The following is a 12,266-nucleotide window of genomic DNA, read 5'->3' on the forward strand; positions in this document are numbered from 1 at the left end:
AATTTAAACAATTGTCAAAATTATGTGCCATACTTGGTCATAATTAAAGTCTTTCGTTACGAGAAAGTACTATAGTTATAACCATGGGCAATGTTTGAACTGTGATTTGAACTGTATAATGTGTAATCTATAACAACAAAATGGGCACATGCTTAGTTCTGATAATAGTTTTTTTACCAATTGACTGTCACAGTTGTCTTTTGCTGTGTGCTGAGTATTAGTTTAAATTTATTTATTTCAGCTTATTGAGGCCATTAATACCAAGTTATCTGACATCTTTGATAATGAATTCACCAACTTTGACAAAGGATTACAGGGCAGTGTCTTCTTCCAACATGGTGAAACCTTTTTTGACTATACTATATTCTTTTTGCTTGGACCAATCCCCATGTATTTTGGTAAGTTGGTTATTATCAGCTACTGTTCCAAAACCAATGATTTTTTAGTCCCCGTTCGGTCGCAGGCCAAAAACGAGGACTTATGTTTTGACCTTTGTGCGTCTGTGCGTGTATGTGCATCCAGACCTGTATCTTAGACATGCCTGGACCAATTACATTTAAACTTCACACATACATCATGCATAATATTATACATACAATAATAATAATAATATAGTTTTATTACACCGTAATGAAATTACAAATTCATTTTTGGCTGATAAAGTAATAAAAGGTAAGGTAAGGTAAAAAGGTAAGTAAAAAACTGAACATAAGATTAGGTAGTAGTTTGTGTTTTTCAAAACACACATTCAGATACCGTGTCACATGTCTAATTAGTTTAGGATGGTTAGTATTAATAAGTATAATAAACTTGTTGATATTGTTTTCAGACTGGAAAGTGGGGATTTCCTTGGTAAATTCAGTGTACATAATATCACTTTCATCAGTGTAATAGCTACTGTTCTCTAATGGGATTTTAGGTCTCTTATGTCTGCCTACTTCTATTTTGAGTTTGTGACAACTAAGTCTCAATTGAGACAATAATTTAATATCTTGTCTATTATTTAACAGTTGTAGGTATTTAGCTGGACTAATATCACTTTTAAGTAGACTATAAGATCTGAGTTTGGCATCTGGTCTCTTGATATTATTAATCCACATGTTAGTATAATAGTTTTTGACTCCCGTGTGCGAAGCACAAAAAGGGAGTCTTTGCAGTTAGTGTGTCTGTCTGTGTGTCTGTCTATCTGTCTGTGTGTGTGTGTGTCTGTTCCATCGATATCTCAAGAACCAATGTTCGGATTTCAATAAAACTTGGTATATAGCTTGTCTGGGGCAATGCTCAGATTTGATTAGTTTTTGGTTGACATCCATGCATATTAATGAGCTCATCTGCATAATAATGTGTGAATTTTAAGCTAGTTCAGTTATATCTCAAAAAGCATTAAAACGATTTTTATGTAACTTGGTAAGAATGTTACTAATGATTGGCTGCTGCAATTCATTGTTGTATTTTACATTTTAATTAAAATTTAGCATTTTTTATGTATTTTTTTATTATTTTTTTTTTTAAGTTTTTTATGCCCAATTGCATGAATACAACTAATAGGAATCGGTGAGTGGACTAATTTGCATAATGATGCGCATGAGTATTCTATTCTTTATGACCAGCAATTTATGATGGTGTCAGCCATTTTGTTATTTCCAGTGTGTTGTACAAAAACGAAGCAAGCGCTCGGGAGATGAAATGTATCAGTTTACATTATGAAAAGGTCTAAGAAATTACATGTATGATTTTTTATTATCGTATAAGTAAATAAATAAGTAATTGAACAAATGTATAACCACAATGACTGTGAAACGAATTACTGTACAAGCTAGTTTACATTCACGTGTGGTGTACAATTACATTCAAGCCACGGAACATTGAACCCTGTGTGAGCCCAGTCAAGAAAATAATGAATGTGAGATTCATCATCGCCAAAACCATGGCAGTGTTGAAGATATGAAAATGGTTGGTAGGTTTGATTTCATGGTAAAATGTTGTGTAAATTCGTTGTACTTGTGAATCCTGATTTATCACTGTATTATTGAACGCGAGAACAAATATGGTGACCTCCAGCATCAATGTAGTTGTATGATCAAGTCACTGCCGTAAGGAGATATTTCTTTTGTATCGCTTACCAACATTGTATTGTACTTCTTTCCTTTATTTTCCTTTACACATTTGGAAACTTGCATGGTGCACTTTCACCCCCACCTTCCCCAAATTACGAAGCTATCATGTCGATTAGTAGGTATAGGATGTCTGTGTGTTGTTTACTGGAATGTTTACTGGAATCTTCGGGGAATAAAATAAGCCCATTATGGCTTGTTGTCCCCACCAATTTTGGTGCCCATTGTTGGTGGGCTGATCAGCATGTCAGATTATTTCTGAGAACGTTCTTCGTGTGGGAAATCACAAAATCATTATCACTAAGTAAGCTGGTTTACCTTATTTTTGTGTCAGGGTACCCTGTTCAAATGACATGAATCGACATGCGATGATTACCAAAACAATTTGACAATCGGTGTCTCATTTGTTCACCGCCCCCTCAACACGGTGATTTGTTATGACGATGGTTTGTTATGAGCGGTATTTTTTCCCGGCCCTTTTCGTCGGAAATTACGAATTCATTAGCTCTAATATATCCTAGTTTAATTTAGTTGTTTCATCCGATTATTCTGTACATTGATTTTACCTAGCAAAGGAAACAATCGGTGTTTGGCTTTGTTATATTTACACTATTGCAACACCTTATGTGGGCCCCCAGCGTGAGCCTCGTGTTTCACTATTTTTTCATTGAATATTACACCGCACGATATCCCTCAAATCGGAAGGCACATTTATTGCTCGAGTTACTGTTCCTATTAAGTTAAGCCATGGAACAAAAAAGAAAATATGGTTAAGCTGAATACCATGCTTCATGTGGAATGTATAGACCGTGATGTCGGCGTTAACTACTGGATGCACAGTGGAAACCACTGGGGCAACGCCACGCTGACCGGCGTCTCCTGCCTGGTAAAAAAAAACATGCGGGATGGTATTTAATCCATCGTAGATGTTTTCGAAACGAAAATTAGCGAATAGGTTTTGTTTCGAGCCACTTTAAATGTCCTGTGTGTATTTTTGGTTGGTACTCATCATGTGCCCCAGATAGTGTCAATTTATACGCAGTACCAAATGAGACGCGATGGGGATTACTTTGAATTTTATGTACCGAGAAGTACGTCTGCCGTAAATTATTAATATTTGTTATGGTACTGAGCTGTACGATCGTTGTAATTTTACCATGTAGATTTTCGGGATTTACAAACCAATCTAAAAGATTGTGATGCCTTCCTTATTAATATACGTAACTGAAAATAAATAACTATAATATTTATTGACACACATATTGATATTAAGATAGTGGTTTGAATTTTAGATATTTAGATTGTGATTGTTTGTCAGAAATTTACATAGTTGTTCTTGCTACTTCACGTTTTCCATGTTAACTAAATTTCTAAAATATTTTTAAATGCCCTATAAGTTTATTTTGGGCATTTATTTGTTCACTATTTTCATTGCATTTCATTTTCCCCAATGTTTTATGAATTATTTCAGTTTTCTTTTTAATGTTGCAATTTTGTGTAGACTTTTTATGCATATTTTTAAGTAGGCTTATTGTAGGTATACGATGTCTATGTGTGTAGATGACTACTGGTGGCTCCTTAATTAATAGATTATTCATAATTTGTTAATCATTTTCAAATATTCCCGAATATTACATCATGATCCTTATTCCCTCAGCACACGGGAGTTCTTTCTAAGCTTTCTTTGATTAGTTTTCTGGTAGAGTGCCTTACTAGAAACAGTCTGGATATCAATATTATACAGGTCTCTAATTTTGTTAATGTCTTCATACATATATGTATGCACATCAATTTGTTTCAGGATCTGCTTCAAGATGGTCCTGAATGACTGATCACTGGTGATACACATTCAAAGGTCACTGATCTCAGTGGAAATATGCATTGTTTTCAATAAAGCAAATCATTTATCTTGTAATAATATCCTTGGTAATGTATCTCTCAAATCCCATGGGAATACTAGACTGGGTTTCAAAACTCATGTGCACAGTCTGATACACATTTGCAAACCTAAAATCTTTACAGAAAACAAGATAAGCACTCCTATGAATTGGGTGCAAAACTTTGATCAAGATCTGAAGCTAATAGAAAATCTGTTTATTAAATCAAAAACAATACATCAAAAATACATTAAAAGCAAAACTTTGCATCCACATTTTGAAAAGAAAATTGTACTCAAAAATAGGTATTCTGTATTTGACAAACAGTTCATTTGACAAATTCACAGGAATTTGTTTCAGCTATTAGAACAGAATAATAGACCTTTTATAAAAATAATTTAAAAACGCACTTTAAAAACCCAAAGATTGCAATGTTTGAAGATATAGATTCTCAGGAGGCAAAAGTACTGTTGACTTCTCTCTCACTGGACACCAACTAACTATTTTAAGTTGATTTGCATTACAAAGCAGAGCTTGCAACATGATAGAGGGCATTGTTTTTTTTAGCTCCGATGTCGACTTTGTCGAGCGGAGCTTATCATATGAGTGATTGTCCGTTGTCGTCCGGCGTCCGTCGTCATCCGTGTCTTTGTTTTACTTTTTCGACTTCTTCTTGAAAACTACAAGCCTGAATGCTTTGATACTTGGTGTATATATACCTTGGGTAGACCTCTCTTAGATTTGTTCATTTCATGTTGATATCTTCAATTTTCTAATTTTGGTGAATATTTTTGTCATTTTTGGTAAAAAGTGATATTTTCGACTTCTTGTTAAAAACCGCAAGTGCAATTGCTTTGATATTACATATATAGGTACTACATGTGGACCTCTCTCAGATTTGTTCATTTTGTAATGATATCTTTAATTCTCTAATTTTGGTGAATATTTTTGTCTTTTTTGGTAAAAAGTGATATTTTCGACTTCTTGTTAAAAATCGCAAGTCCAATTGCTTTGATACTACATATATAGGTACTACATGTGGACCTCTCTCAGATTTGTTCATTTCGTGATGATATCTTCAATTCTCTAATTTTGGTGAATATTTTTGTCATTTTTGGTAAAAAATGATATTTTCGACTTCTTGTTAAAAACCGCAAGTTCGATTGCTTTGATATTACATATATAGGTACTACATGTGGACCTCTCTCAGATTTGTTCATTTTGTGATGATATCTTCAATTCTCTAATTTTGGTGAATATTTTTGTAATTTTTGGTAAAAAGTGATATTTTCGACTTCTTGTTAAAAACCAATAGTTCAATTGCTTTGATATTACATATATAGATACTACATGTAGACCTTTCTCAGATTTGTTCATTTTGTGATGATATCTTCAGTTCTCTAATTTTGGTGAATATTTTTGTCATTTTTGGTAAAAAGTGATATTTTCGACTTCTTGTTGAAAACTGTAAGTCCGATTGCTTTGATATTACATATATAGGTACTACATGTGGACCTCTCTCAGATTTGTTCATTTTGTGATGATATCTTCAATTCTCTAATTAATTTATTTTGGTGAATATTTTTGGTAAAAAGTGATATTTTCGACTTCTTGTTAAAAACTGTAAGTACGATTGCTTTGACACTATTCATATTGTTCATTTTCTAATGATGTCTTCAGTTCTTTAATTGAAATGTGCATTGCTAACAGCGGAGCTATCTCAGCCGATAGGCTGCTTGTTTACTTTTCAAATAATACAGTCGTCACTCAATGAATATAATATTTTTCTCAGTGAATCATTAATTTTTGACAGACACCTGTACAAAATACTTGGGCAAAAGGCAGCTAAGATTTTTGGGTATCTTGCATGATTTATGAATCTATTCACGTCTAAATGCAGCACTTTTTTTCTGAGATGCGGCATTTGTTTTTATAATAAAAAATCTGAATTACTTTGAATATGTCCCTTAAAATAAGTAAACAAATTAGGCACCAATGTTTTTGTAAGATATTTACATCTATCAAGGACATTCGGTAAACTGCTTTCCCACTGTTGTTTCAACCCCAAAACTTGTTTGTATTCAAAATTAATTACGACAATACATATTCATATTGAAACAAACTATGATAAAGGGAATAATATTATATAACAAATGGCAAGGTCAGCAGAGTTCAACTATGTTTTTTAATATTTTTGTGCCAGGAAACATTTCTAAACATTGAAATCACTGCTGTCTGTTCTGACTTTTTTAGCTCCACTGTTGACTTTGTCGAGCGGAGCTTATCATATGAGTGATTGCTTTGATACTTGGTGTATACGTACCTTGGCCAAACCTCTCTTAAATTAGTTCATTTTGTGATGATATCTTCAATTCTCAATTTTGGTGGACATTTTTGTAATTTTTGGTAAAAAGTGATATTGTCAACTTTTTGAAAACAGCAAGTCTGCTTGCTTCGACATTATGCATGCAGGTACCTCAGGGGGACCTCTCTCAGATTTGTTCATTTCATGATGATATCTTCAATTCTCTAATTGTGATGAATATTTTAAATTGTAATTTTTGGTAAAATGTTATATTTTTGGCTTCCTGTTAAAACCGCAAGTCTGATTGCTTTGATATTATACATATAGGTACATGTACATGTACTACAGGTGGACTTCTCTCAGATTTGTTCATTTTGTGATGATATCTTCAATTCTTTTTTTTAAATTTGAATTGCTAACAGCGGAGATAGACTGTTTGTTGTTTAGGAGCTAATGACAAGTGTTTGATGTGTGCAAACCAGTCTCCCAAACTATGTTTGGAAGGCAATGTGTCACTGTTTAATAATAAATTAGCCATTATCCTCCTTGTATTTTGACAATTATACTTTCCAACTTTGTAGAACACCATATGTGGTAACCTAGGAAGTCACATGATCATAATAAAATTGATTGAAATAGTTTGTCTGGACACATTCAAGTTCCTCTCATTGTCACCTTAAAGCGAACCTAAATGCTGCCTTAATTTATAGTTGTGTATATTCTAAACTGTATTCGAAATAATATTGCAGTGGTTTAATTTTGTTTTAATTATAACTGTAGCTTGGATAGGCATTTGAAGTGCTTGCAATTAAACACCATGGAGGCCATTCATGGAGAGGAATAAATAACGAACGAACATATTTAACATCCGGGTACTTTTCAAAGCTATGACGTTTTAGTATTTGATCACAGTCGTATACGCCATTGCACATAGCCGTTCATGCTGCCAAGCATTGTGTACTACTAGTATAAACTCAACTTTTATATGCACAATGTGCTTTTTAGAACTTGGATTAGAGCATTATGCGTTTGAACTACAGTATTCTGAGAGTGGAAGCCTAATTGCGTTAAAGTACCGTACTTCCCCGATCTTAAGCCCCTCCCGAGTATCTCAGACCACTATTTAGTGGTCTGAGCGAGTATGAAGCCCATCTCTCTATTTTTACTAGGTATTTATCGAGTTGAGGGCATTCACGATTATAAGCCCAGAGTGTTTTTACTGGGCGTCGACTATATATTAAAATATGCGTGTTAAAAGTGTGTTTCATAATAATCGTGATTGGCATGGTAGTTTGGTTCGTGCTTTTATGAGAAAACTCGCATTAATTTCAGAGTGCATGGCGAACGTACACAACGTGGTTCGCATGCTTTCTATTCTGTCATTTACTCAGGTAATCAATATTTCTTTGAGTAGTAGCTTTCGAAAAGCCAAAAATGTGATCGTTAAGTCGTGTACCTGGTTATTGGGCATGGTTTACTTTGAGACTATCATGAAAGGCCTAGGGTTTGAACGATGTGACATGTTGGCGACCGTGAAAGGTGTTTAAATTCTTCCTCCACACTCAGTTTACCCACGATTACTGTTAACCGTCGTTTATATTTCGGAAATTGCGAATCGCCAGTTTTTAGGGAAAAAAATCATCGTTTTTTCGTTGCAATCAGTGCTACAGATCGCATTTTAACATTGCGGTAATTCACTTCTGCATTGCGTTAAAAAAACATCGTCAATAATCGGAAAATTTCATCATTACGACACATTATTAGTCCCCGTTCGGACGCAGTCCGAAAACGGGGACTTATGTTTTGCCCTGTGTGCGTGCGTCCGTGCGTCCGTGATCACCTGTATCTCGAACATGCATGGACCGATTAAGTTCAAACTTCACTCATACATCTCACATTATATGGGACATATGCACATGCACTTTTTTCATGATCCAATTAACGATAGCCGAATAGCGGCCATTTTAAGGCCGAAAATGCATCAAAATCGCACATTTTCACCATTCCGGACCTGGATCTCAGTTATGCATGGACGGATTTTGTTCAAATTTGGTACATACATTAAACATAATAGGACCTTGATGCACGTCATTTTTTTTTTGGATCGGGTTCGAAATGGCCGACTGGCGGCCATTTTGTTTTAAAGAATTCGGTTCTGGATCCGTATCTGAGACATGCTTGGATTGATCGAGTTCAAACTTCACACACACAAGGTACATCGTGTCACAAATATGTATGTGCATTTGTTTCATGATCTCATTAACGATAGCCAAATGGCGGCCGCTTTAAGGCCGAAAATGCATTGAAATCGCACATTTTCACCATTCCGGACCCGGATCTCAGTTATGCATGGACGGATTTCATTCAAATTTGATACATACATTAAACATAATAGGACCTTGATGCACGTCATTTTTTTTTTCGGATCAAGTTCGAAATAGCCGACTGGCGACCATTTTGTTTTAAAGAATTCAGTTCTGGATCCGTATCCGAGACATGTCTGGATTGATCAAGTTCAAACTTCACACACACAAGGTACATCATGTCACAAATATGTATGTGCATTTGTTTCATGATCTCATTAACGATAGCCAAATGGGGGCCGCTTTAAGGCCGAAAATGCATTGAAATCGCACATTTTCACCATTCCGGACCCGTATCTCAGTTATGCATGGATGGATTTTGTTCAAATTTGGTACATACATTAAACATAATAGGACCTTGATGGACGTCTTTTTTTTTTCGAATCAAGTTCGAAATGGCCGACTGGCGGCCATTTTGTTAAAGAATTCAGTTCTGGATCCGTATCCAAGACATGTCTGGATTGATCAAGTTCAAACTTCACACACACATGGTACATCATGTCACAAATAGATATGTGCTTTTGTTTCATGATCTGCTTAACAATAGCTGAATGATGGCCATTTTAAGGCCGAAAATGCATCAAAATCACGTATTTTCACAATTCCAGAACCGGATCTCAGTCATGCATGGATGGATTTTGTTCAGATTTAGCACAATGTGTTGTACATATGCAGGTGCATTTCGGTCATGATCTGCTTTGAATGTATATGTCACTCAAATATGAACGGAACGGGGACGTGTCATTGACAATGACTTGTTTTGATTGGTTAATGAAAGACATGACCTGTTAGGTCAAAGGAAGTTGTTTCAGGTCAAATCGTGCTGAAAAACCTCATGGTGGAAAATTGCTTTGCGTGGAGAGTTTGCGTACGATCGAAAATATACCAAAACGAAGATAATGATAAATGCCTTCGACTGTTTCCCCACAGACCCTACCCATTATTAGTCCCCGTTCGGACGCAGTCCGAAAACGGGGACTTATGTTTTGCCCTGTGTGCGTCCGTCCGTCCGTGCGTCTGTGCGTCTGTGATCACCTGTATCTCGAACATGCATGTACCGATTAAGTTCAAACTTCACTCATACATCACACATTATATGGGACATATGCACATGGATTTTTTTCATGATCCGATTAACGATAGCCGAATAGCGGCCATTTTAAGGCCGAAAATGCATCAAAATCGCACATTTTCACCATTCCGGACCCGGATCTCAGTTATGCATGGACGGATTTTGTTCAAATTTGGTACATACATTAAACATAATAGGACCTTGATGCACGTCATTTTTTTTTTTTGGATCGGGTTCGAAATGGCCGACTGGCGGCCATTTTGTTTTAAAGAATTCAGTTCTGGATCCGTATCTGAGACATGCTTGGATTGATCGAGTTCAAACTTCACACACACAAGGTACATCATGTCACAAATATGTATGTGCATTTGTTTCATGATCTCATTAACGATAGCCAAATGGCGGCCACTTTAAGGCCGAAAATGCATTGAAATCGCACATTTTCACCATTCCGGACCCGGATCTCAGTTATGCATGGACGGATTTCATTCAAATTTGGTACATACATTAAACATAATAGGACCTTGATGCACGTCATTTTTTTTTTCGGATCAAGTTCGAAATAGCCGACTGGCGGCCATTTTGTTTTAAAGAATTCAGTTCTGGATCCGTATCTGAGACATGTCTGGATTGATCAAGTTCAAACTTCACACACACAAGGTACATCATGTCACAAATATGTATGTGCATTTGTTTCATGATCTCATTAACGATAGCCAAATGGGGGCCGCTTTAAGGCCGAAAATGCATTGAAATCGCACATTTTCACCATTCCGGACCCAGATCTCAGTTATGCATGGACAGATTTCATTCAAATTTGGTACATACATTAAACATAATAGGACCTTGATGCACGTCATTTTTTTTTTCGCATCAAGTTCGAAATAGCCGACTGGCGGCCATTTTGTTTTAAAGAATTCAGTTCTGGATCCGTATCCGAGACATGTCTGGATTGATCAAGTTCAAACTTCACACACACAAGGTACATCATGTCACAAATATGTATGTGCATTTGTTTCATGATCTCATTAACGATAGCCAAATGGGGGCCGCTTTAAGGCCGAAAATGCATTGAAATCGCACATTTTTACCATTCCGGACCCGTATCTCAGTTATGCATGGATGGATTTTGTTCAAATTTGGTACATACATTAAACATAATAGGACCTTGATGCACGTCTTTTTTTTTCGGATCAAGTTCGAAATGGCCGACTGGCGGCCATTTTGTTAAAGAATTCAGTTCTGGATCCGTATCCAAGACATGTCTGGATTGATCAAGTTCAAACTTCACACACACATGGTACATCATGTCACAAATAGATATGTGCATTTGTTTCATGATCTGCTTAACAATAGCGGAATGATGGCCATTTTAAGGCCGAAAATGCATCAAAATCACGTATTTTCACAATTCCAGAACCGGATCTCAGTCATGCATGGATGGATTTTGTTCAAATTTGGTACATACATTAAACATAATAGGACCTTGATGCATGTCTTTTTTTTTCGGATCAAGTTCAAAATGGCCGACTGGCGGCCATTTTGTTAAAGAATTCAGTTCTGGATCCGTATCCAAGACATGTCTGGATTGATCAAGTTCAAACTTCACACACACATGGTACATCATGTCACAAATAGATATGTGCATTTGTTTCATGATCTGCTTAACAATAGCGGAATGATGGCCATTTTAAGGCCGAAAATGCATCAAAATCACGTATTTTCACAATTCCAGAACCGGATCTCAGTCATGCATGGATGGATTTTGTTCAGATTTAGCACAATGTGTTGTACATATGCAGGTGCATTTCAGTCATGATCTGCTTTGAATGTATATGTCACTCAAATATGAATGGAACGGGGACGTGTCATTGACAATGACTTGTTTCACCGTAAATTCAGACGGTATGTAAATCGTATTGTAATAAAACATGTTTGTTTCTTCATTGTAAGTGTGGAAATCAATGACGCATTTTTTTTTTCAAAAATAAGTATTATTTTCCCGAGCCCGGCGTGGTGAACGAATAATTTTTTTGGATAATTTTTCGTTGTTGGCAAGATGGTTACAGTGTTTAACCCCAAAACAAAATCATCTTTTCTGAGTTGTTCCTCGAGTATAAGCTCATCCCTTACTTTTCCCTTACGTGTTCATGCCTCCGGGCTTATGATCAGGGAAGTACAGTATACTGTGAAGATTCAGATCAGTCACGGTCCAGTGTGAGTGATGAGAGTATATCGTCGACGATGCCCCTTGTTCGGATGATAGTTTTATTTCAAATTACACGGAAGTCTGTGAACAATCTGCTTGGTGTTCCTGTGACAATTGTCCCATGATTTGCCAGTGTAGCCCCGTGAATACATGGACGAAAATGTTTCCACCACCACCTACGAACTCAAGATTGCATACTCCAGCATCCAGACTTTGAATAATTTGCACGCCGCACAGTGCAGTACTGTAAAACAGCATTTATTAGACAGTTAGACAAAAAACAAAACAAAATGCCTGTCTCGATCAATCGCACATCCATAATGTTT

At 36.0% G+C, this 12,266-nt stretch overlaps 1 protein-coding gene across 1 annotated transcript in view; it reads left to right on the forward strand.

Moving 5' to 3' along the window:
• The window catches only part of LOC100366953 (uncharacterized), a 151,938-nt gene that overhangs the window by 53,638 nt on the left and 86,034 nt on the right, over positions 1-12,266 (forward strand). The window contains exon 30 of the mRNA XM_085491379.1: positions 242-398. Coding sequence (XP_085347505.1) covers positions 242-398 — 157 coding nt within the window. The remainder of the gene's footprint in view (positions 1-241; positions 399-12,266) is intronic.

Source organism: Saccoglossus kowalevskii, chromosome 16 (assembly GCF_978046115.1).
Source record: "Saccoglossus kowalevskii chromosome 16, keSacKowa6.1, whole genome shotgun sequence".
Lineage (NCBI taxonomy): Eukaryota > Metazoa > Hemichordata > Enteropneusta > Harrimaniidae > Saccoglossus > Saccoglossus kowalevskii.